We start from the raw sequence: 25,416 nt of genomic DNA on the forward strand, positions 1-25,416 counted from the left end.
CCCTGTAATATAAGTTAACCTTTCACTGTGCGCTTTATGGCAATCCAAGATTTATTAATTACCACTAAATATTATACTGGGATAAATATGAGTTTTCTATCATTAATTAGAGCTCATCAATTTTGGAACTTGAAAATGAAAATGTTCTAGTAAGAAGTACATTTTCTTGAATGGATCTTACCTGCACGAATTTTGGACTAATGGAGACTTTAATGTGAGTATCTAATGCGATTACCAGACATAATGGAAGAAAAAAAGAAAGATTTATTGTTAATGAGAAACGTTGACCGTACAAATAATCTACTTATACGTATAAATCACACACACACACACACTGCACTCTGCTTTTCTCTCTTCCTTCGCCTCAAAACCAAAAGAGATCACAGAACACCCACCCCCTCCTCAAACCTCACCACCCGGGCCCCCCATATTACGAGTCCCCTAGCCCCCTCAACTCTAATACTCAACCCATCTATGTCACTAACTCCCAGAAAAGGCAATAAACCAAAAGAGCTGAGTAATGGCTAAATCTGTGCATCAAAGATGAAGGTCACTGCTAACAAAGATGAGCTTCCAGCAATTACATCATCCAAATTAGTGAACCCTTTACCTGATTCAGATCTTTTACACAAACCCTTTTGCTCTCGTAAACCGCCTCGCCGGAAAACCAAGAACTCCGGCACCGGAGTGAGGTTAAAAAGAGATATTGCTGGTGGGAAAAAGAGCAGACCTGAGACCCCTTTACTACGTTGGAAATATAACGAGGATGTAAATGACAATGCTCCTTGTACCTGGGACGCCGACGAGTCCACGGTGGAGCTTGGTAGGAAATCTGGCCGGAAAGTTAAAACCTTGGTTTCTGCTAGGAAGTTAGCTGCTGGATTATGGAGGCTTCAGTTGCAAGAAGTTCCCAATATCCCACCTCAAAAGTTAGCATTTCAGGTAGTTCATTTTCTTTAGGGTTTTTCTTTTCCTCTCTAGTTTTGGTCATTTGTATGTTAAATGTCAAAGTGAATTTGGAATTGAAATGATTCTAATGCTTTTTGAATAGAGCTGAATTGATATTATATAGAGGATTCATGTAGCTGACCTCAACTAGTTTGAGATCACTTGGTTACTTGCTTTAATTACATTGACTTTGGCATTTCCTTAAAAAGATTTTGGCAAAGCAATTATGAATGCATGATTAGAAACTTTAGGATTGAAGTTTAAGTTTCATCTCTATAATCTATTTTAATCTTCCCAGTTGAGATTGTTTTCTGGTCCCATTGGTATAATTATGAGCAGCTTCACTTCTGCTTGCTTTTACTTCTTCATTTTCTTATGTTGGTAGTTTAATTTTGTCAGGCCCTGTGATTTTAGGATGTTCATACTTTTATGACCTTAGAGCGAAGGGCAACTTCGACTAGTGCTGTATTATTCTAGATCCTAAGTTAAGCAACTTTTTTCAACTTCAATTTTCCTTTCCTTCCTCCAGGCTGGTCATGTTGATGTGCCCTTTTACGGTCATCATCATCACAGTGAACAGAATGATTCTCACATTAATGATACAGTGCAGAGTCCTCGATCTGTCTCCGGTCCAAGAAATGGTTTTTTTCACAAGGTATGTAGGTGCTTTCTCAATGTTTTCTTAACTATCTAAGCTCCTTTATGTAAGTCCTAAAGTTGGTGTAATAGTCCTAAACAATGTAATAGGCGCAGGAAAAGCGACTTCCCTTGTATTAGGGAAATCCTAGAGTTATCGGAAGTTAATGAATGTTTTTCTTTTTGAGTATTAAAGACTCTTATTATTTAGTTTATTCATGGTACTATTTTACCATTGCTGTCTCATTGTTTCCGTACTTGCTCGTCTAACAAAAGGGTTACCTCTATATTCTGTAGCTAGAACCGTCATTTCAATATTCAAACTCAGCTATGGAGGGGGCAACAAAGTGGGATCCAATTGGCTGGCAAATAGCTGAGGAAATAAAGGAGATTTACGGCCATCAGAAGGTTCCTGATAAACAGTCGAAGAATGCTGCAATGATTTCTAAGCTTGAGGGTGAATTAGAGCAGGCTCGCTCCCGAATTTATCAGCTTGAGATGGAGCGGCGGTCATCAAAAAAGAAACTCGAGCAGTTTCTGAGAAAACTTAGCGAAGAGAAGACAGCATGGCGAAGCCGAGAACACGAAAAAATTCGTGCAATTATCGATGATATGAAAGCTGACTTGTCAAGAGAGAGGAAAAACCGACAGAGGCTGGAAATAGTTAACTCCAAGTTAGTTAATGAGTTGGCTGATACCAAGTTATCAGCAAAGCGCTACTTGCAAGATTACGAAAAAGAAAGGAAAGGTAGAGAGTTGATAGAGGAAGTGTGTGAAGAATTAGCCAAGGAAATTGGAGAAGACAAGGCTGAAGTCGAGGTATTGAAGAGAGAATCTCAGACACTAAGAGAGGAAGTAGATGAAGAAAGAAAGATGTTGCAGATGGCTGAGGTTTGGCGTGAGGAACGGGTTCAGATGAAGCTAGTTGATGCTAAGGTGACACTAGAAGAGAAGTATTCCCAGATGAATAGACTAATTGCAGAGCTAGAGTCTTTTCTAAGTTCTAGAGGTATGAACCCCGACGAGGAAGTGATCAAAAGAGCTGAGCAGCTTCAACATGCAGCTGCTTCAGTGGATATTCGTGATATCACGGAATTCACTTATGAACCTCCAAACCCAGATGATGCTATGTTTGAGGATGTTAATTTTATTGAAAATAATGACAGGGAGATTGAGCCGTGTCCTGCATACAGTCCTGATGGTGGTGTATACAATAAAGACAACTTCCACAGACATTCTCACGCATATGTCAATCAAACCGATGATTTAGAGGAAGAGGGAAGTGAATGGGAAACAGCGAGCCATCTCGATGAACAAGGCTCTAGTTATTCCCCTGAAGGAAGCATCTCTTCTACCAACAGGAAGTATAGCAATGTCTCAAGAGGTGATGGTACACCAATTACAGAGATAAGTGAAGTATGTTCAGGGCCAGGTCGGCAGCTTAAGAAGGTGTCATCTATATCTAGGCTTTGGAAATCGAATGGAGACAATTACAAAAAGATATCAGTAGAAGGAATGAATGGGAGACTATCAAATGGGAGGCTATCAAATTGCGCTGTTCTTTCTCCAGATCATGGTTCGAGTAAAAGTGGATTTAGCCCCTCAGACCTTGCTGGACAATGGAGCTCACCCAGCTCAACCAATCCACAAATAACACGAGGGATGAAGGGGTGCATTGAATGGCCGCGGAATTCTCACAAGCACAGTTTAAAATCAAAGCTGTTGGAGGCAAGAATGGAGAGCCAGAAGGTCCAGTTGCGCCATGTCTTGAAGCAGAAGATTTAGAGACTACAAGTTTTGAATGCCCAAATCATCCGTCTCAGCTGGTATATCGATAAAACTAAAACTTAAGTCCACATTCTCCCGAGACTTGTATCTCCTCATTTTATGCTTACTGAAACTTCTTGCATCGTCTTTGTATCAATCAGAAATGTTTTGTTGGAGCTATGGAGTTGTTATCTTGTAATTTGGAAGATGCATTATTGGCTACTGATTATGTCTTTATAATGTATTGTTTGGTGGCCAATTATACATCATCCACAGAAGTTTCAGTAAGAGGAAAGAAGAACTTAATTTGCATAATTGAATTCATTTTCCTTCCTTTGTTTCTGTCTGAAATAATTGTCCTTCTTTCTTTGCCTTCATTTATTAAAGTTGATTGTTGAAAAATGATCAAAAAGTTTAAAGAAGGAAAATAAAGTCATTGATAAAATCATGACCCCCTCCCCCCCACCTCCCCCAAGAGGAAATTGCTTCTAATTGATATTGACCATTCTTGTAATGAATTATATTTATATTTTTAAAAATCATGTACCATATACGTGTATGTATTGTCCACAATATATAAGCGATGTCTCAAAAGTTTGACATATTAGTCACATTCCAGCAAAGAACTAATCCTTTTGAGATCTCATGATACCATAAAGAAATCCATATATGGTCATAGAGAACTTATCATTTTTTTCTCCTTTTATCACGTAATAATTTTGAGAAATAAAAAGCAACTTCTTTTTTCTGGAGCATTACAATGACTTTAGAGAGGTATCACTGTTTGATTTATGGATTAATGAACAGCAATGGTAAATGCAAGAATAATATTTTGGAGGTATCAAACGGTCAGAGGTCAGAAAAGATGGGGAAAGTTTTGCACTTTTCTAAAACACAATGACTCAAATTGACCCATGGGCTTAGTTTTGTCTCTTTCAATCTTAAGAATTAAAAGAAAAGGTCTAATGGTTCCATCTCAATTCATAAAAAGGACCATTGATGACCAAATAAAAGAGACCAGAAGAAAGAGCTTTTATTTTTTATTTTTTTTTACATACAGATTAAGTAGGCGTTTGGACATAAGATTTTGTAAAATTCGAAAAAATGGTGAGAAACTTTTCAAGTGAAAATGGTATTTGAAATTTAGAGTTGTTTTTGGACATAAATTTCAAATTGGGTTATTTTTGAAGTTTGTGAGTGATTTGAGTGAAAATTTTGAAAAAAAAAACTTTTTGTAGTTTTTCAAATTTTAGAAAATTTCCAAAATGCATTTTAAAGTGAAAATTAAAAATTTTATGATCTAATTTTAAAAAAAATGAATTTTTTCTGGAAAAATCTTCCATCAAAAGTTTATGTCCAAACGGGCACTAAGATGTGAGTAAAAAGGGTATTTTCTAATGGGTCGTGTAATAATAGAGAAGATATTTTTCCAAAGCTACATGTCAATATTATATCTGCACAGACAAATAGATTAGAACATCTTTTAATAGTCAGAGATATATTATTATTAAAATAAACAGAGATTTATAGAATCCGATGCATTGGACCAGGCCGCGGCATCTGCCCAATTACCTGTTTTTGACCGTTATTCCTTTCTGGACCACCTTAACGTTACGTACAGCGCGCTACAGGGATCAGGTATTTTTATTTTTTACAAAATATTCCTAATTAATTTTACCTGGGATTACAATAGCAACCAAACACTACTCCTCCCTCTTATGGCACATTAAATTTTTTTAAATTTTATGTCAAATTTATCCAAAAATTTATTTTCTATATAAAAGATCTAAAAATAAAATATACCAAATTTTGCAGGCATTATATTGAACCATTTCCTTCTAAAAATATTTATATTAAAATTAAAAAAATATCTTTTTAAATCTGTATGTGTAAACAATAAATCTCTAAAGTCATATGTAAGGAAAAAAAATAAAACTAAAAATAAGTTTGCAAAGACTCGACATTTGACCCCTAATGACTTGGCACGAAATTTAAAAAAAAAAAAATTAAAGTTAAATATATAACTATAGAAATGTATTTTCTTTTTACATGTTAAAATGAAACAGTCACGGAGGAAATGACTTGGTAATTATTTCTCTTATCCACGATATTAAAACTTAAAAAAATAGAAAGTAGTGGTGTTTTCTTCAGATTCGTAACTTGTCTTCTCATTTTCAGCTGTCGTCAAGTTAAAGCGATTCTCGGTTTACTATAAACCAATTAAAGAAGAAGAGCAATTCCGTATTTATCGGTATATAGATCTGGAACTATCGTCTTCCTTCATTATCTGTGTATCCTTTCCATTTACGAATTTTGAATTTTTTTTTCGTTATCTGACAGATATTTCGTGTAATTTAGCTGATTTTTTTCACCAAAAAATTCGGTTCCATTTCTCAAGACGCTGTTCATCCAGATAAAGGTTTGTCCTTTTTAACCGCTTTTTGCATTTAATTATTGCAGGTAATAGCCTATTGTGTACAAATTCAGCAACTTCATTTTTTTTTTTTTTGTAGGTGCATAGTTTGTAGATGGAAGGTGCTATAGTTCGAAGGGTTATTCCTTCTGATAACAGTTGTCTCTTCAATGCTGTTGGGTAAACTTTATTTCCATTTTACTTTCTGCTGATTTTCACCTTTTTTTTCTTCCATTGAAGTGGAGACGGGATGGATTTGAATCAATGTCTCGTTCTTCTTTGTTTATGCAGTTATGTGATGGACCATGACAAAAATAAAGCCCCCGAGCTTAGACAGGTTCCGATTTTGCCTTCAAAATCACTTACTTTTCAATAAAAAGATGATTTTTTTCTTATGGATCTTTGTTGCTTACCAATGTCGAGAGGTGATCGAAGATTATTTTTAATTTCAATGTCATGCCTAGGGAATTTGAAAGACATTCCTCAGGGTTGGGTACGAAATACCTCTTTAGACATCAATAGTGGACAGGAAATCTGCGTTTATAATAGTTTTGAAATAATTTGTTTGCCACAGGGAAAATTCAATTCAGGAAGATCACTTGATGTCAAAACAGCCAGTTTGTGATTTCCTGTTTATTAGTTCTATTAGTGAAAAATGACTTAAATCAGTATATATATATATAAGAAAGACTTGAATCAATAGGTTGATATGGTTTGATGCCTGGTGTATTGCTTATAAGTAAAGCTAATCAGTCCTCCTCATCCATGACTCTTTGCACATTTTAAATTTGAAGGTTATAGCTGCAACAGTGGCAAGTGACCCGACAAAATATTCTGATGCCTTTCTTGGGAAGTCCAACAAAGAGTACTGTGATTGGATTCTTAACCCAGAGAAATGGGGAGGTATGATATACTTGATGTCTGTTTTAAATTATCATATTCCTGCATTATCTCAACCTCTGAAGTCCTGTTGGGGTAAAACAATAAGTTCACTAGTCAATACTCTCCTTTTCGGTCCCTCCACAGATAGTTTTACAGTAGAACTGGGTGATAAAATCTTGCAATTAGTTGTCTGTCTAGTTACGATTATGTTTAGCTGGATGAACTCTAGTTTCTTGCTGCTTAGGAACAGCCCTTTCATATTTACTCGTTGTAGTTCTTGTTATTTGTATTGTGTTTTCTCATCGACGTTTCTGACCTTTGAAACACTTATTTTCTTAAGGTGCCATAGAGCTTTCAATATTGACTGACTACTATGGACGAGAAATCGCAGCCTATGATATTCAAACCACACGCTGTGATCTGTATGGGCAGGTTAGTATTTAAGTAGTAGGATGTGTTCTACATGAGTAATTTTCAATTCCAAGTCTTCTTAACCACCTTTATATGGCTGAACGTTAAACAGGGAAAGAACTATCAGGAAAGAGTAATGCTGATTTATGATGGGCTCCATTATGATGCTTTGGCTGTATGGTGTTTCTCTCTCCCTCTCCCTCTCTCTCTCTCTCTACACACACACACACACACGCACCTTCTGGATCTTTCCGTTTCTACACTGGAAGAACAAGGAGAGAAAAAATGTGTTTATAGATCCTATAAATCGATGGACTATAGGCAAAGTTAAGGTCCCAAGTTGGACTTTGTCTGGACTCCTATCAAATCAATGAGATAGGATTAGTGATCTGAATCCGATATAACAATTGTTGAAAAAAGCACAGATAAATGATATGCTGGGTTAGTCTGTTGGGTTTAACGTGCTTTGGGTCATTTTGGCTCAAATTTTATTGTTATTTAATTTTTGTTGGGTTATTTTGTCCGGACCGCGCATAGCAGGAGCTTAGTGCACAAGGCTGCCCTTTTTTTTAATTTTGTTTTATAATAGCATATTTGTAACGGGTAGGAGCTCCTTATATCTTTGTTCTTGTGCTCGTTTAATTGGGTTTGTGCCCATCGCTAGTGCCATTCCTAATGAAATTTTGCATTTACCCATCATAAAAAATGTGAAATTACCCATCATAAGAAATGTGAAATTATTAGCTGCCAGTTAGTAGAGTATGAGATCATCAAGCTAACATTTGTATGAAGATTTTGCTATCGTTTGACAAAGCTGCGCGGAGTTTGATTTCCTTTTTTTAAGTTTATACTATCCCACTTACCCCTTGTTTCATGTGTTCAATCAATAGATGTCGCCTGCTGAAGGAGCTCCAGAGGAGTTTGATCAGACAATCTTTACTGTGCAGAGAGATGGGACTGTAGGACCAGCTGAGAGGCTTGCTCTTAATCTGGTTAAGGAGCAACAAAGGTAAGCATCAGAAAATTCCTTTGAAGCTTATGTCTTGACACACATTCCTCAAGAAATAAAGAAATCAGCAAGAGTTAGAGTTGGGGAAGTTTTGTATGGCCAGATGATAATGGGCTCAGATTTGATACATCTACCTGGTTCCTTAAGTTTCTTTGTTAAAATGCTTTTCCGCGCTATTAGTATAGGAACTAGTCTTTTGTGGTTAGTGTGCTGGAGATCTCAACTTTCTTTACTTCAGATTGATTTGTTATTTTTCCTGGGAATAATGCTTTTATTCTCTTCTGGGTGCTGAACGAGTTGGTATCTGATCTAACTTTTGTTACAAAGCGATATTTTGCCTAATTATGTTAATTGGAAGCTAGCAAGGGAGTTAACCAAAAGTTGGAACTATGAATAAACACAAAGAGTCAGTTCTAGAATAAGTAGAAGTGAGACGGATTGTGGTGCCTAAATGCGGACAACTCATATTTTTTGGTTCAATCTTCCAAGAGAATGGCATGATTGGTGAAAATGACGTAGAATTAAGATATGATGTTTGAATTTAAGGAGTACCACAAAAGTGTTATGCGATATGGAGAAACGTAATAAAATGAGATGCAAGTTTTATTGAACAATTGTGAGACTAACATGGAGTGAATGTTGAGTCTGTATGGTCTAACATATCCTATACAATGTATGTAGTAGAAATTCAGATGTTAAGATTCGACAAGGTTAGAAATGATCTCATCAGATATAGCACAAATAGAGGATAAATAAAGAGAAAGCTGCTTGAGATAGTTTACTCAAGTGCTACAAGAACCTCCATATACACCGATTGGTAGGTGCAACACTGTTGTGGTTGAAGGTGATAAAAGGAGACGAGGTAGATGTCACATCACAAAAGAGAAGTTGTCTATGAAGACCGACAATATAGTGGAATCAAATCAGACTCGACTAGGAGTAGAACATAATGGAAGCAAAGAATCCATATCGGCATCGCCGACTAATTGGGATTGAGGTATAGTTGTTGTTAAGACTTACATTAGGTCTGGTATTTGTTTGGAGTAATGATAAGCGTACGATCTAGTGAACTCTAGTTCTAGAAAGCCCATCATTTGCCTTAAAAGATAAATTATTTAGATTGGAATTGGAATGATACTCTGGTTCAAGCGGAATTGATACAAAATATTCATAAACCTAACACTAATTGGTTTGAGATTGAGGCATAGGTGATTGGTTTATATATATTGCTTAATCGATTTGGTGCTTTATACCTATTTCCGGACAGCTCCCAGTGAGAAGTCTTTTCTCTAGTTTTGATCCATCTCTATTTCTCTCTATATTTATGACGTTGAGTTTTTCGTTTCCTTGTATTGTTTCACATGCATCAGCTCTTCTTTTTATCATGATAATTCTGAGTACCTCTTTTTGGTTGCTTCTCCTATTAAACATTATTTACCTGGATTGATTAAAAATTGTCGATTGCTGAATTAATATTTAGGGGCAGATCGTACTCTTCCGCTTGCTTACAGGAAAGTTAAATGATAACACAGTTGACTATACTTACGCAGTTAAATGTATACTAAAAAGCTTAGTATACAATATACTAAGCTTTTTAGTATACAATGGATAATGATGTGCGAAGCCAATACTGGATGAAGCTGTTCAATCAGTGCCATTTAGGACATGGCTGTTGTTGCCTCTGGCTTTATGGATCATGATTTCAAGCCATCAATGGGATTTGGAATCCTAGCTATTTAAATATCCTTGGTTACAATCTTGTGATATTTGATCTCCTTTTTTCGGATACAAGAGCTCAATCAAGGATTTCTTTATTCAATTAGAAAACGACATATCAAGGGTTTAGCATTTTATACCCTCGACACTCCCCAGAAAATGATATCCACGCTCTGGGAGCATCCGTGCATCCTGCAGCTCTTTAGAATCTTGTCAGCTAATCGCAATAACTCCTTCACTAATCCTGGTGTATGTAGGCAATCTGCAGCACCGTATGGTAAATCCCAGTTTTTCTTTTACTTGTCTCTTCCCTCATTTTAAACACTCAGTACTCTTGAATCATCCAACTTAAATAAGTTTTGGCATAAGTAAACTCCAGAATCAATTTTGAACAACCATATCTAAGTTAAAGCTGTCAAATTCATGCAGTGTTGGCAGCTAAAATAATAGCTATATAGCATGGGGAATTTTACTTTGGCTTGTCCAGAAGGCTAAGGTGCCCAAAAGCTCAAGGAGCTATTGGTAAACAGTCTGTTCTGTGTGTGTAAATATTCTGTACTAAAAAGGCTGCTAGTAGCCGTGACTTCTCAACTGGCTGTGCATCATCTGTTCAGCCATAACAACAACAAACCCAGTGTAATCCCACAAAGTGGGGTCTGGGGAAAAAAAGGACGTCTGTCAGCCATCTTATCGTTTATTCGAAGTCCATTCGATACCAGCTAACAGATCTGCAAGGTTGGGAATTGCATTTCAAGCCCACATTGTAGGGGTCGAATACAGTCTAGAAATACAGATTAGGGTTGTGATTTTGCTTCCCTTATGTTGCATGCCTAAAATAAATAATTTAATGATAGTGTTCCCCTTTAATAGCTTAAGGCCATTCAAACAATTCAACTATTTGACAGAAGTCATGAGTTCGAAGCTGTCTCATAAAGGAAAAAAAAGTTTCCACGTGTGGCCTAAGAATAAAAAATCAAGTCCAGGGCCATGCTTGCAGCGTGCGAGGAGGCGCGTGTTTGAATAGAAGACCTCTCTTTCCAATAGTTTAAACTTTTAGGTTATGCTTTTCATACAATTCGATTCCTTTGTAGCGCATTTACTAGTCTAAATATGAAGCTTTGAATAATAGAAGAGATTCATCACTCATACAGTTGGAGAGCATTTGTTTGTTCTGAAGAAGAACATACTACTATGATCATTTTCCTTGTGGGTCAAATCTACCCATAGTTCTCTTTGCTGAGTTTGTGGTGTAGTTGCTCGCATGGACAACAATGATAAGATGTCCTAACATGATAAAACTTAAGGATCTCTTAATAGACATTGGGCAGTTATACTCATGCATTTTGTTAGTTGGTGCGTTCTTGTCACTTAAAGTCCTCGTTCTTATGCTGCTTTGCGTTTATGGTTGGGTAAAATTGGTAAGATCTGAAGTTACAGAATTTTGAGAGGAATGGCATGATAAGAATTAGAGGATTTGCGGATAAGAGTTCTATAGATTATTTGCATTTTGAGGTTATTGGCATGATAAGAATGTGGTTGTGAGGACTTATTTTACTTTATGCCTTGATGTTTTTATTTTTTATGTGTGTGTGTGTGTTCTAATTCTGAGCTGCTGTTCTTTTTTATCTGATCTTATTTTGCTTCTAGGATATGAATAGAAACTACTTAAATCTACTAATCACCATGCTGTTGCACATAGCAGAAAGAGGAGCTACACTGATACAGCCAACTTCACGTTGCGTTGTGGAGTTTGCCAAATCGGGGTCGTGGGCCAAAAGGTTTGACCAGCACAGCTTATATCATGGCTTGCTTCTTGTTATTATTCTGCCTACTTTCTTAAACTTGTGCTTTTTGCTAAAAATTGCATTTGATATACAGGAAGCTGTTGAGCATGCACAAGCAACTGGACATGTGAACTTCCAGGAGTTCAAATGAATGAAACCCAAAGGACAAGAAACCAAGCAAAATATATTGATTTCATTTCTTTATACAAGTGGAAACCAATTCCATGAAGGTGTCTTCTTATGACTAGAAAGTTTTTCAAATTTCATAGGAAGGTGTATGGTCTACTCGATAAATAAAGTTATGATGATGTAGAAGTTAAAGTATGAAAGCACCCTGTTTATTTTGGTGATGCAGTTGTTGTGCAATAGAAAATTGTCTTGCATTTTAGACAGAGAAACATTATTGAGTTCTTATAAAATTTCTAGTCTACATTCAGTAACAGAAGAGTTAAACATTGTAAAAGGAACAGGAAAATGCTAGCATATCACGAGTTCAAATGATCTAAGATTAAAAAATAAATAACTGCGATGGTAATATCACAAATTTCTAGCCCGAGCCCGAACACTACGATTACATGAATGAAATCATTAGCCTTGATAGCTTGAGAATATGGTCCCACTGCAGCTGGACCCTTCTCAGTATTAATTAATAGACTACTTTTTACGAGTACCTAATATCAACCAAATGCATCATAACCTTGGGGTGCCAACAGTAATTTTGGAAAATATGTACATAATATACTATATCAATTTTGGAAAATATGTACATAAAATATCTAATTTACGGAGAGACCATAGGTTCACATGTACCGTAATTACACCTATAAATTCGCCCCTGATCACAAGTAATAGTACAACTTTAGACAAAATAACAATATCAATGAGAAGTTACTCCTATACATTCGTTACTATTGTATATATTTGTAGCAAAAGGAGTACATTTAATTCATCTAGGACAGGTGCATAAACTTTTTCTTTAACTGAAGTAAGTGCAGTGGACGTGCATTCACGGCTTATATGTTGAATCACAGCCTGAATCAAAGTAAACTTCGAGTTCTGTCTTCATTATCCGTACTATCATGCCTTTCTTTCTTCAGGGCTTCAAGAAGAGAAGTGACGGCACGTTTCTGTTCTTCTGCCTAACAAATCATTTTAGGATGTCAACCAATCAGTCAAGGAAATTTTAGTTTTAAATAAGAAAAAAGATGCATTAGCTCTTCAATTACAAAAGAGTGTAAGAAAATAACTGAGACCACCTTCTCTAACATAGCCATCAAGTAACTGATCTCGTCCTTTTTGACTTCAGATAGGTAGTGCCTCATGACTTCTTCAGTATTGCTCCTGCAAAATGACTAGCTATTACTAGAAGTTCTCTATATTTTCACTGGCATATAAGACTCCATGAAGCATTAGGACCGAAAGTAAATATACTAACACTTAAAAAGATAGAAGCCTCAACAACCATCAACATTCTCTCATTTAAAGAACCATGAAGAAGTTTGCTTAATAGACAGATATAAACTAATTGTATGTTTTAGTTTTACTAATTAAAAATTCAGTATCTGGATAGGCGGTATCCACCATGACCGTAGAATTACATATCTATACCTATTGGTAGTGAAATGAGAATGCTTTTTCCTGCTCTTTTCTCCTTTTCCGGAGCTTGTAGTCCATGTTTTTCAGTTGACCATCCAGACCACACAATATCTAGCATGCACTAGACATTTACGACCTTAAGAGTTGTCCCAAGGATATGTATTATATTCAGAGATACTTTAAAAATCTATACATAACCATAGGCCTTCGTGATACACATGTAGTCCAACAAATGTACAAGTCCATCTATTGAATCACATGGAAATTCACAAAAGAAATCCAGTTCCAATTTCAAGAAACCAAGAATAGCCTGTGGAAGATAACTATTGTGCTAATAGTGCATCGGTACATTGACCATCAACAAATAGCTTCTACACTATAGAAAATCAATGCTACATTTTTCGTTATTTTCTCACGTTTAAAGAGTTATAATAAGTTATGATTCAACTTCTACGTTAAAGTTCTCTTTCAGGTCAAATCCTTTGAGAAATTGGAAAATCAGTAGTCAATAAATCTTTTGACTCTGTCATGGTGGTGTGCAAACTGTAAAGTTATTAAGGTATTAAAGCTGCACAAGTGGATTGTACTGCACTTGGCAAAGTATAAAAGCTAACAAGACAGTTCAGAGGTAGCATGGGAAGAATAAGATGAGAAGAATAACCAAAACCAGAGAAGCAGAAGTATAAACTATAAAGTATCTAGACAATTTTGATGCAAATTATAGTGTACAAATGTCTGTTCTTCAGATACACCTACAGCACAAATCCTTTCCTAGAAGGTCATTTTTCTTGTTACACCACAGGATATATGCATGGGTTTGAGGACTCAAAAACTTAGTACTCTATGTCACTTGTAACAAGAAAGACTGCTATAGCACTAAGGATGTTCGTCACAGTTTTTTAGCACATATGCGCAGGTCCAGTTATCATCTAGAGTGGATTTCCTTCACGTGGTGTGACCAAAACAGAAAAATAGAATTCCAGAAAGCTTTTTCTAAAACAATAGTGGGTAAAAAGAAAACCATTCTAATCCTGCTTATGCAATTTTGCAGAATGGGAGTAAGCATACCTCTCCAGAAACAAGGGGTTCAAGCTTTCTTCCAAGTGTTGTTCTTCCACAAGCTCCTCCACCATGTTTAGAGTTGTTCCTGCCTACAAGTAGAAAACACGATCCCAAGGAAAACCATATCACACACATTATTCCAACTTAACAACCAAAACTCACATAAGCATTCCAGGTTAACATCATATCAAAAGAAATGGTATTGGAAAATGCTTTTTTCTTAATAAAAGAATTCAGTCAGCTGAAATGTGGACATAATCAACTTGTTGGAATCTGTCTTCTACAATATCGATTTGCATGCGCAATAAGTTACATAATCAAATGAATACATGAGGGAGCCAAAGAATTTTTAAGGAAATTTAGGGCCCCTTCATTAAAAATTCTCATACAGTTAATTTCCTTCTCTCTTATGAATCTCTTCTCCAATGGCATAACTAGGTTTTACAAGGCAGAGCTTTCCCAAACAGTTTCCAATACATGGAACCTTTGTTCTCATCAGGCATAATAGAATAAATGATCACAGTTAATGAAATTCTAACTGGAGGTCAGCTTACACTAAAACAATAGTGGGTGCTTTATCTAAAATTCTCAACATTACAATGAGAGAGACTTCTAGGAAAGCACATTTGATAATCTAGACGTAAATTGGTAGATATTTTCCAAGAACTTCTCTTCTACAATATACAACCCGCCCCGCCCCGCATAGAACTTTCACCCGCGTCCACCCGCCCCGCACCTACACCCGCATCCACCCGCCCCGCCCCGCTTAAGTTTTTTTTTCTTCTTTTCATTTTATTAGTTTTATCTCTTTTTAATCCTTTGGCTAGAATTTTCATTTTGGTAAGGATTTAAGCTTGGTCTGAAATTGTTGATGTGATTTTTCTCATTTCACCATGGTATATACTATAAATAAAATATTTTAAACTATCACACTCTGAGTTTGTAATAGAAACCAAAAACCATAAGAAACTGACTGGAAATATTGTTTCTAGTTTGGTTCCATTTAGTTAAGAACTTGCAAGATGTCACGTTTGCAGAAGAACCTGGAGTGCTACAAGATGTTCCAATTAAACTAGGTCAGTTCTTCATCACGATAAGAATTCAGAAATCTAAAATAATTAAGGACATAAAAGTAATATCTCTTGAATTTAAATAATAATAGATTATATCACTTTGATTTAATATCGGCAGTGCAATCTAGTCAAAAACTTTATATTAAACTGTAAGGGTAGCTTCAGTCTTCATAAGATAGATAACCGAGAGAGGAAGGTGAAAGCCGAAGAAATTAGCATAGGCGGAAAAGTCGAAATTCTGTAAAAAAATTAATCTGAACCCACACCCGCACCGCACTCGCATAGAATTAAAAAAAAAAATTATTTCGACCCGCCCCACCCCGCACCCGCGTATGCCTAAACCCACCCCGCCCCGCATGTGTCTAAACCCGCCCCACCCCATTGCCATCCCTAAATCTAGACGTAAATTAACAGATATTTTCCAAGAACTTCTCTTTTCAACAATATACAATCCTCAGCAATGCTCTATTATCTTCAGATTTTGTCCAAAAGAGGAACAAGTCCAAGAAGAACTTATATCTCGGTCGAAAAGTACACATCCTGAAAAGTTAGTAGTGCAGTGGTCAACTGAAGACCAGTTGGCACTTGGCAGTCCTCATAGACTGGGGGTGTAACTTTTGCAAATCTTTATTCTTTTATTCACCTTACAATATGGACGCCAGGAGAATCTAGTTTAGCTGTCAGCCAAGCGGATAAGTACGCTCTTGAAGGACAGAAAATGAAATTTCACGTTTAAACTTAATCATGATTTTTTACTTTCAAAACCATATTTTATTAGAAGTGGAGAGATGTTTTAGTAGAAAAGAGAAGGTAGAGTAGATCTTGCAGAATGCTTAGTTTTGAAGCAGCAAAGGGAATATTTATTATGTAAGGTTTATTCAATTTTTACTTCTCCAGAAATAGGATGCATATTTTCTCAGAATAACTTTAATTAACTAAGAAGCATATGATATGTACCTGTGTCTCCTCGCATAGAGACTCAAATTCATCCTGCAACATTTGAAACAGACAATTCAACATTGCCTTCCAATTAAAGGAGAGAATAACAAAATCTAACAACTAGTATATTTGATATAGTCAACTCATATCTGTTCAATTCAAAATGAGAAGCTCGTCAAAATTCTATAAGTTCACTAGTAAACATGGAATAATACTTTGGAATAGCACTATAACTACAACCAAAATAAACCCAATAACAGGGTCATTAAACAAAACAAAAATGGAGAGACACTCTATATGTATTCTCTTTCCACAAATAAGAACTATTATCCAAATGACCCGTACTCACATTGAGAAGGAATGAAGATTTAATAAGAAGTTTCAAAGAAACGCACGTGCATTTAACTATAATATCTTAAACACAAACTAAAGATTCATTTCATGTATCAATTTTCCTTTTCTCCCTTTTAGTGGAAGGGGGGGACAAGCAATTTGAGGATATGAAGTAAAATAGACTTCTTTAAGTTCCTTTGACGGAGAAGAGATAACACATGAAACATGAAGAAAGCAATAGTAAGCAGGTATGCGTAATATTCCAAGTTCCAACTGATAATGAATCATCATGTTATAGAGTAGAACATCTAAACACTAGTATTCTTCAAAGCTCTCTCTAAGCAAGAAGCATCATGTTTAGGGATTAAACCTAAACATCAGTTGAGCTTATTGTGAAATAGAAATACCTGACACAAACCATGTATTTGACAGGCTATTAATCAATAGTAACAGTTAGCAAGAGAATCAATTGAATAAGTATTCAATCACAAGTAAAGATTATGCTTGTAGTGTTTTAAAACGTATACATCAATTGAATAAGTATTCATACATCAAACAGACCAAGCCCTAGCACTAATGGAACAAAATCAAAGATGCTTGAGATTAGGAAGGTTCATCAAAACTGCCGATTAAACAAGCACAGCAATTATTACTAAACAAACCGAGATGATTGATAGCAATAAGTTGTACACATCTTTATATTCTTCTATTAATTAATTTATTTATGAAGAAGGTGTTTAGGCTAGCTTGCGGGCACCTCCATTATTCCATTAGGTATCTGCTACCTCCCATCAGCCCAGGCGTCGCGTAACTCTGTCCCCCAAGGATTACGCAGAAGGCTAACTTTTCACCCTAACACATAACCTTCATTCTTTGTAATAACAATAAACATAATTCTGTGCATTAAATTTCACCAAGGGAAAAAAAGGCCATTAAATTGTATTCACGCTAAAGCCAAACCTCAAGAAACTCAAAAGAATATATCTACAGATTCACAAAAAGATGATCAGAGCCAAACAACCACAACTACATCCATATCTGATCAAGTTGAGTCTAGCAAGCAAAACAGTGTAAGCACAGAACAAGGAAAGAACATTCTGAATAAGAATAAGGAATCTCCTAAACAAAATGATCCTTCTGTTCAAGAGAGAGTTGACAGGAAAAAGAAAAAAGGAGGGAGAGAACTGCTATCCAGAGAATCATTAGCAACGAAAAAACACAGAAAAAAGAGATTCAACAGCATTTGGTGGAAGATGAAATTGTCTCAACTGAAACTGATGCTAATAGAGAGTGCTTAGCTAAAACTAATGAGTTAGTGGAAGTTATTTCTAAGCAACCCAGATCAAATGTTAACGAAGAATGTCAGCCTACAAATATTCAGTCAGTGGAAGGTGTTTCTAATCAACTTGGAAATGTTGATAAATTAGATGACAATGGGAACAACTCTACTATGCAACAAAGGAATGGTGATGCTGAAGAAATATGTACTACCATTGAAACTGAAGCTATAGAGGGTGAAACTCATTGTTCAGGAGTTGAAGTGAATAAGGATAACAATCAGATAAGGAGAGAGAAAAATTTTGGAGCCAACAAGATGATGGTACAAAGAAGAGTGGTAGTGGTTACTGGATCAGAAGAAAAACAATCTTTGTGTGTCCCGACAAATCATCCAATCACCACGAACAACTCTTTTCAAAATCTTGATGAGGTTACTAATGAAGAGCAGGTTGATCCACATGAAAGCAGCCTTGAAAACCATAAGAATGCTACTACAATAAGCAATGTCCAGCATATAAACAATGAGAAAAACAATGGAAAACTTATATATATTCCTCTGGAAGACAAAAACAATGAAGGAAGGGCCAATAATTTTGTCCCTAGAGCAGGCAATCTAATTAACATAGACTCCCCTATCTCTGATCTGGAGTTACATGACATAGTCGTGCAACAAATTACTGAAGTCATCGACAAAGGAGGAATATCACCAAGAGGCACCAAGACACAAAACAAAATTACAAAGAAAACTGCAAATGTTCCTTTAACAAGAGGCAGAGGAAAAAAAAAATCAAAAACCCCCAATAATTGTTTTTTAATGAATAGTTCTATCAGTTGTAACATTAGAGGGGTTAAGTCTAAGGGTGCTTTCACTAGACTCAACAACTTGGTAAAGAAACATAGAGCTTCTTTCATAGCTTTGCAGGAGCCCTTTGTAGACAACAGAAAATTGAAATACTACAGGAGGAACACTGGTTTTCCAAATGCAGTTGCTAACTGTAATGGAAAATATGGGTTTTTGGGGATGGGAATTACAACTGCAGTGTTGTTAGTAACAAAAAGCAGCAGATTACTCTGGATTACTATGGTCTATGCCAGCACCAATTCAAGGAGGAGGATAAGACTATGGAATACCTTTCTAATATTAACAATCAGATTGATGGCCCTTGGACCATCATGGGTGACTTGAATGTTATTATGAAAGCCAGTGAAAAGAAGGGTGGAAAACTTCACAGGCTTAATTGTATGGATGAGTGTGGGATGACAGATGCAGGATATTCTGGTACTAATATTACTTGGACTAATGGAAGAAAAAGAAAAAAAAAGGATCTTGCAGAGGCGGGATAGAATTCTGTATAATGGTTCTTGGTCTACCATGTTTCCAATATCAACTGTTTATCATCTACCAAGGACTGGTTCAGATCATAGTGTTTTGATGTTTAAGTGCACAGGAACAGTTATCCCTCCTATCAAATACTTCAAGTTTTTGAATTTTTGGGCTGAACAACCAGATTTCATGAAGGTAGTCAAAGATAGTTGGGATGAGCAAGTTCAAGGAAATGCCACGTATTCTCTTCATCGATAGCTTAAAAGACTATCTCATTGTCTTAGTAAATGGTCTAGGGAGAGTATTGGTAATGTTTTTGATAAAGTGGATGAATTAGAAAATAAATGGCTGATATGTGAGCAAGATGACAATGATACCAACAGGATCAAACTAAATTGGCTCTATGCAGAAAAAATCAAATGGATGAATATGCAAACATCCATTCTTAGACAGAAAGCTAAGATAAACTGGGAAGAGGAAGGTGACAGCAATGGGAAATATTTTCATAATGTTATAAGGCAAAGAAGGAAGAAAGCTTACATTCACAGAATCAAGAATGAGGATAATTGGATCTATGGCAATGATAAAACTGCTGATGCAGCAGTTGCATATTATACCAGCCTATTCTCTCAACCTCATCAGGACTATGATCTGGATTTTATAGAGAATTGATAGAATCATTACAGAGGAGGATAACACCATGCTCCAGAAGTTTCCTACTAATGAAGAGATTAAAGCGGCTGTCTTATCCATTAGCTCTGATAGTGTAGCTGGACCAGGCAGATTTAACGAAATCTGTTGGCATATCATTTCTGAAGATGTTTGTAATATGATCAAGGATTTTTTTGAAGGAGGAAAGCTCACTAATTTTTTACTCATACCTGTCTGATTTTAATTCCTATAGTGGACTCTCCTACCAACTTTTCCCAGATGCGACCTATTAATTTGAGTAATTTCTCAAACAAAATCATCTCTAAAATCCTCTCTAACAGGCTGACTGACTTGTGAGCTAAATTAGTATCTGAAAATCAAACTGGTTTTGTTAAGGGCTATCCTTTTGACTCAGGAGATAGCTCAAGATATCAATAAGAAGAATAAAGGTGGAAATGTTATGATCAATTTAGACATGGCTAAAGCATATGATAAAGTCTCCTGGCACTTGCTCGTGGCTGTTCTGAAAAGAATGGGTTTTGCAGAATTCTTCATGGACATGGTATACAGGTTACTATCTAATGTGTGGTATTCTGTGCTTATTAACGGCATTAGATATGGCTTTTTTCAGTCTACTAGAGGATTATAGCAAGGAGACCCTCTATCCCCCTAACTTGTTTATTCTAGCAGCAGAGGCAGTATCTAAGGCTTTAAATTATCTCCATGAAAAGGACAGGTTTGTTGGATATACTATGAATAACAGGGGTCCTAAGATCATCTTGCATATGCAGATGATTTAGTTATCTTCTCGTCAGGGGAAAAGCATTCCCTGAAACAAGTTATGATGATCCTTCACAAGTAAGAAAATACTTATGGTCAAGACAATAGTAAAGACGAGTTTCTACTTAACCTCCAACTACATTTCTGATCATCCGTCATCGTAAAAATATGATCAGAAAGATCACAGGTTAGAAGTATAATCCTTTCCCTTTAAATATTTGGGTTGTCCTATTTACTCTGGTAGAAAGAAATTTTGTTATTTTGCAGACATGTGAAAGGAAGTCATAAATAAGACTGGTAGCTGGCAAGGTAAGTTAATATCCCCGGTGGTAGAGCTATCTTAATCAAGAATGTCCTTCAATCTAAATCTATTCATACTTTAGCTGTTGTTTCCCCTCCTAAAACTATCATTAACCAAATTGAGAAACATTTCTCAAACTTCTGGGGAACAGATGAGAACAAAAGCAGATACCACTGGAGCTCATGGGTCAACCTTTGCTTTCCGGAGAATGAGGGAGGTGCTGGCTTTAAGAATCTGGTATGTAAGACATTTGCAGCCAAAAGATGGTGGAGATTTAGGGTCAATAATAACCTTTGGTCTTGGTTCATCAAGGCCAAATATTGTCCCAGGAGTCGCCCAGCGGCAAAATCCTTAAGAGTCGAAACACTCTGCAGCCTGGAAAGAGCTTATGATCATTAAAAAGGAAATTGAACCCTACATTCTTTGGAAAGTAAATGAAGGAAATATCTCACTTTGATGGGATAATTGGGCCGGGATTGGTCTTTTGGGGTCCTATATTCAGAGGGATAAAAAACCTGGCAACATGAAACTTATGAAATCTATTAGGGACAATATCTGGGATGAAGCTGCTCTTTCCAGATTGGTCCCTCTTAATTTGTTGGATCATATCCGGAAAATTCCCATTGGTGATAGACTATTAAGGGATATCCCTATCTGGATACCTACCTCCACTTGTGTTTTCTCTTTTCCTCTGCTTTTAACTACTTAAGAAAGAAAAAAGAGATTCTTCCTCTTTGGAAAGATATATGGAAAGTAAATGAAGGAAATATCTCACTTTTAAGATGTCTTTTATTTTGTGGAGGGCAGTCAAAGGAAAACTACCAGTTGATGAGACTATAGGAAAATTTAGAAAGAACATGGTGTCCAAATGCTTGTGTTGTAGGAATCCAAAGAATGAAACCATCTCACAAATTTTTCTGACAAGTGACATTGCATTTCTAACTTGGAATTTTTTAGGTATCCAGTCCAATGCTTATTCTATGCACATACCCTTCAAGACTGGAGGAACAACAATAACAAAAACCCAATGATGAGAATTATGATCCAGGAAGCAGCCATATTTCCGGGAACTTCGGAAATGCTGGTGTTCAATTAAATATGGGAACAACAGGATTTCAGTCTCAAGAGTGAGACAGGAAGTTCTATTCCATCTAAAAATCTATATGAGAAGAAAGGGAGTCTTTATGGATATGTCTTGGTCCTGGCTTCAGCTTTGTAACCAAAACAGAGAGATACAGACCTACTATCAGTGGCAGAGCAGTCATATGGGATAAACCTCCAGATGGATGGCGGAAAATTAACACAGATGGTAGCAGTCAAATCCATACCAAGATTGCAAGGATAGGAGGAATTGTTAGGAACAAAAATGGAGAGCTCATCATGGCATTTGCTAAGAATCTCCAGTTTTGCAGTAACAACCAACCTGAAGTCCAAGCAGCCTAATATGCCTTGAATTGGTGTCTCTACAATAATATCCAAAATGTTATTCTAGAAATGGACTCCTCACTGGGGATAAACATGCTGAAGGATATTTTCAAACCTCCATGGAAACTAACAGATGATATCAACAACATGAAGCAGATCATCTTCTCTCAAAGGGTAGTAGTGCAACATTGCTTTAGAGAGGGGAATGAAACTGTGGATGCTCTAGCGAAGTATGGTGCTAAACTCAGTTTCCATGCTTTTAGAATCAAACAAGTTAGGAAAAATTCAAATGTTTAAAATGTATAGTAGTGTAGCTATCTTGTACATCCTAGTTTGTATATCATAGTCTACACAGGAAGATGATTCTGCATTGCTAATTGTAACTAACCAGGCTACTGCCTAGGAACAACTCTTTTTTTGTAAGCTTTACTTTCTTGGAGAGGTTAGGCAATATGTCCCCCTTCTCCATGTCTTCACCTACTGGATTTTGATATATAAAGGTTAGGGGTCATGCCTTAACCCCTACACCACAATGGTGGCTTTTGCTGAAAAATAAAAAATAAAAAATAAAAATTGTATTCATGACATACCTCTATACTCTTGGTCAAACCAGTAATCACCTGAAACGGAACAAAACATTCATAGGAGAAGAAAATAATTAAGCTAGTGAAAAATATGAAAATAACTAGAATAAGCTAAAAACAGGGATTTAAATTATATACACTGACATTGAAAAAAAAATTATTGAGTACAGCAAGCTATTACTCTATTTTATAGGTTACTATAAGGTTTGCTATGAAGATTTACCTATTGTTGTAAGTCAATTTAACCTATCATGCAAAACATTTATCACCGATAGTGTGTAAAACTTAAACTCAAAAGGATTTCAGTTATACCCGCTGACAATGTAAATAACGTTTACACCACATGTCAATTTCTATACAGATGAACTTAAACTCAAAAAGGATTTAAGTTATAGGCTTATAGCATAATCTAAGAATGCCACATGAATGTAAATAAGTTTACACGGAACTTAAACTCAGAAACAAATCGCGATATCTCCAAACTCCAGTGATGAATTTTAACTTACTTAATGAATAAGTCCAATTTCCAACTAGATATTCTAAATTTCTCAAATTCTGAAGCCTTTAGAAAATATGTTAAAAACGAATAGAATAAGAACAAAAGCTAACCTCAAAATATAACCGATGAAGTCTTTCAACTTCTGCTGGAGTGAAATTGGGGAAAGTTTCACCAAATTTCTTCAATTCATTCATTAAAAAAGAAGACAATAATTAAAGTAGTGGTTTTAGGGCATTTCTCAAATTAATGGTATATTCACGAGAGGGAAAAAAAAAAGAAAAGTTTTTTTATTGTACCTTTCTAGAGCAAGAATTTAACAAGCTGCGTATTCCAATCACAAAAGATTTTTTCAACTTTGAGTAACTTGTGTTCTCCATTTTCAGCAATGACGGGAGACGGGAGACTGAAAATGAGGTGAGGTCAGAATTTTGATTTTTAGCTTTATATCCGTTTGGTATATTAGGTCAGAATTATTGGATTTGCAGGTTTGGACCAGTTTTTGACACCCTTTCAAACGTAATTAATTAAGGAAATATTTCAAAGAAGTAGGAGGAGAGAGGACGGCCGGAAAGAGTAGGGGGAGAAAGGCGGCGCCGGCAGTGAGAGGGGAAGAAGAACAAGACGGGAAAGAAAGATGAGGGATGTGAGAGATCGGTTGTTCAGTAGCCGTTAGGGCTGTCAGGTGGGTCGCAGATAGAGAGAAAAGTTTCGAAGAATCCATTCAATTAACCGCGTGAATTGCACAAATAGCCTTTTTGGGGCCACTCTTTAATATTTGTTTCTTTTTAAAAAAAAAAAAAAAGTTTTGCAAATGCTTTCCCCATTGAGTTCAATTCTACAAAGAACTTTCCCCATAAAGCTTCAGGCATGAGCAACTATTTCATGCACTAAAAACGGAGAAGGCAATGATCTCTATCATAACTGCAAAGATTCAACATCAATTTTTGCTAGTTCAAAATATTCAAACATTTTATACCAGAAATCAAATGATGTATATATAAATAATACTTAATTTATAGCAAGGTTAATTTCCTTTATCCCTTAAACAAAACGATCCCTTAGATCGTTTAATTTGATCTACACACAAAGCTCACCATTAATGTTCACATCACCATAACCAGGCCCCAATTGGCCTCTATTAGCGTAGGCTAAGTTAATGCAGACTTTCCCTTTGACCGATTAATAACTGAACTCCATGAACTTTTAGGGCGATTTTGACAAATATTCCAATTTCGTAAAGGGGTTTTGACACAGTTACCCACAAAAATAAAACTATTTATCCTTGTCTACCCATTTGTTTTCCTACCCATAAATTAATTACATTTCTTAGCCATAGTAGGTTTTGTGGGGAGTTCTTGGAGGGAAGGATGTTGGAGGGTCTATTTGGAAACAGTCTCTCTACCCTAGGGTAGGGGTAAGGTCTGCGTACACACTACCCTCCCCAGACCCCACCAAGTGGGATTATACTGGATTGTTGTTATTGTTGTTGTTGTTGTAGGTTTTGTGGGGAGTTTTTTCTTTATTCTCCAACTCTTTTTTATTTCTATGCTTCTTTTTTTTTTTTTTCTTTTCTCCTTTTCTTTTTTCTCGTTTTCTTCTTATTTTTTTCTTTTTTCCTTTTCTAATTTCATTTAACTTCTTTTTTTATATATTCTTTTTCTCTTCATAATCTAATTTCATTTACTGTTTTCACTATTTTTTATATATATTATTACTAAAGAACAATCAAATTGTGTACCAATTAAATGTTTAATACAATCAAAAAAATATTAACTAACATATGATATCAGTATAGTATATGTGTATACCAACAGAGCATATGATTGCTCTAGAATATTGCTACAACTACCTGCAACTATACTACTGTACCAAAACATTAAAGGACGCAATAAAAGTATGAGAAAATTACATACTCATGTTGCAAGCTAAATATTCGCAAAACAACTTGCTTACTCCATATACTAACATGGTATATAGTTGTATGGGGTCGTTCCAACAATTGCCT

General features: G+C 35.9%; 3 protein-coding genes across 5 annotated transcripts; 2 read left to right on the top strand and 1 right to left on the bottom strand.

Moving 5' to 3' along the window:
* Window positions 1-323: 323 nt before the first annotated feature.
* Window positions 324-3,685, top strand: LOC107817516 (uncharacterized). Its single transcript, XM_016643364.2, has 3 exons — window positions 324-942; window positions 1,478-1,603; window positions 1,882-3,685. The coding sequence occupies exons 1-3, from the start codon at window positions 544-546 to the stop codon at window positions 3,367-3,369; spliced, it is 2,013 nt and encodes a 670-aa protein (XP_016498850.2). The 5' UTR covers window positions 324-543; the 3' UTR covers window positions 3,370-3,685.
* Window positions 3,686-5,462: 1,777 nt separating this feature from the next.
* LOC107828450 (OVARIAN TUMOR DOMAIN-containing deubiquitinating enzyme 2) lies at window positions 5,463-11,964 on the top strand. Of its 2 annotated transcripts, none has more exons than XM_075223144.1 (10): window positions 5,463-5,602; window positions 5,692-5,770; window positions 5,865-5,944; window positions 6,056-6,101; window positions 6,559-6,667; window positions 6,987-7,078; window positions 7,170-7,232; window positions 7,948-8,066; window positions 11,485-11,560; window positions 11,661-11,964. In XM_075223144.1, exons 3-10 carry the CDS (start codon window positions 5,880-5,882, stop codon window positions 11,715-11,717), a joined length of 627 nt encoding a protein of 208 aa, XP_075079245.1. In that variant the 5' UTR covers window positions 5,463-5,602; window positions 5,692-5,770; window positions 5,865-5,879; the 3' UTR covers window positions 11,718-11,964. The 2 variants fall into 2 exon arrangements, with proteins under 2 accessions (XP_075079245.1, XP_075079246.1); XM_075223145.1 differs by having other exon boundaries at window positions 5,482-5,602; window positions 5,710-5,770.
* Window positions 11,965-12,365: 401 nt separating this feature from the next.
* On the bottom strand, window positions 12,366-24,155 carry LOC107828449 (uncharacterized). 2 transcript variants are annotated; one of them, XM_016655757.2, is made up of 7 exons: window positions 23,708-24,155; window positions 23,522-23,590; window positions 22,919-22,948; window positions 16,255-16,287; window positions 14,231-14,313; window positions 12,823-12,907; window positions 12,366-12,705 (listed from the first exon to the last, which is right to left on the bottom strand). In XM_016655757.2, exons 1-7 carry the CDS (start codon window positions 23,786-23,788, stop codon window positions 12,604-12,606), a joined length of 483 nt encoding a protein of 160 aa, XP_016511243.1. In that variant the 5' UTR covers window positions 23,789-24,155; the 3' UTR covers window positions 12,366-12,603. The 2 variants fall into 2 exon arrangements, with proteins under 2 accessions (XP_016511243.1, XP_016511245.1); XM_016655759.2 differs by lacking the exon at window positions 23,522-23,590 and having other exon boundaries at window positions 23,708-24,069.
* Window positions 24,156-25,416: the final 1,261 nt, after the last annotated feature.

This window comes from Nicotiana tabacum, chromosome 10 (genome assembly GCF_000715075.1).
Source record: "Nicotiana tabacum cultivar K326 chromosome 10, ASM71507v2, whole genome shotgun sequence".
NCBI classification, from domain to species: Eukaryota; Viridiplantae; Streptophyta; class Magnoliopsida; order Solanales; family Solanaceae; genus Nicotiana; species Nicotiana tabacum.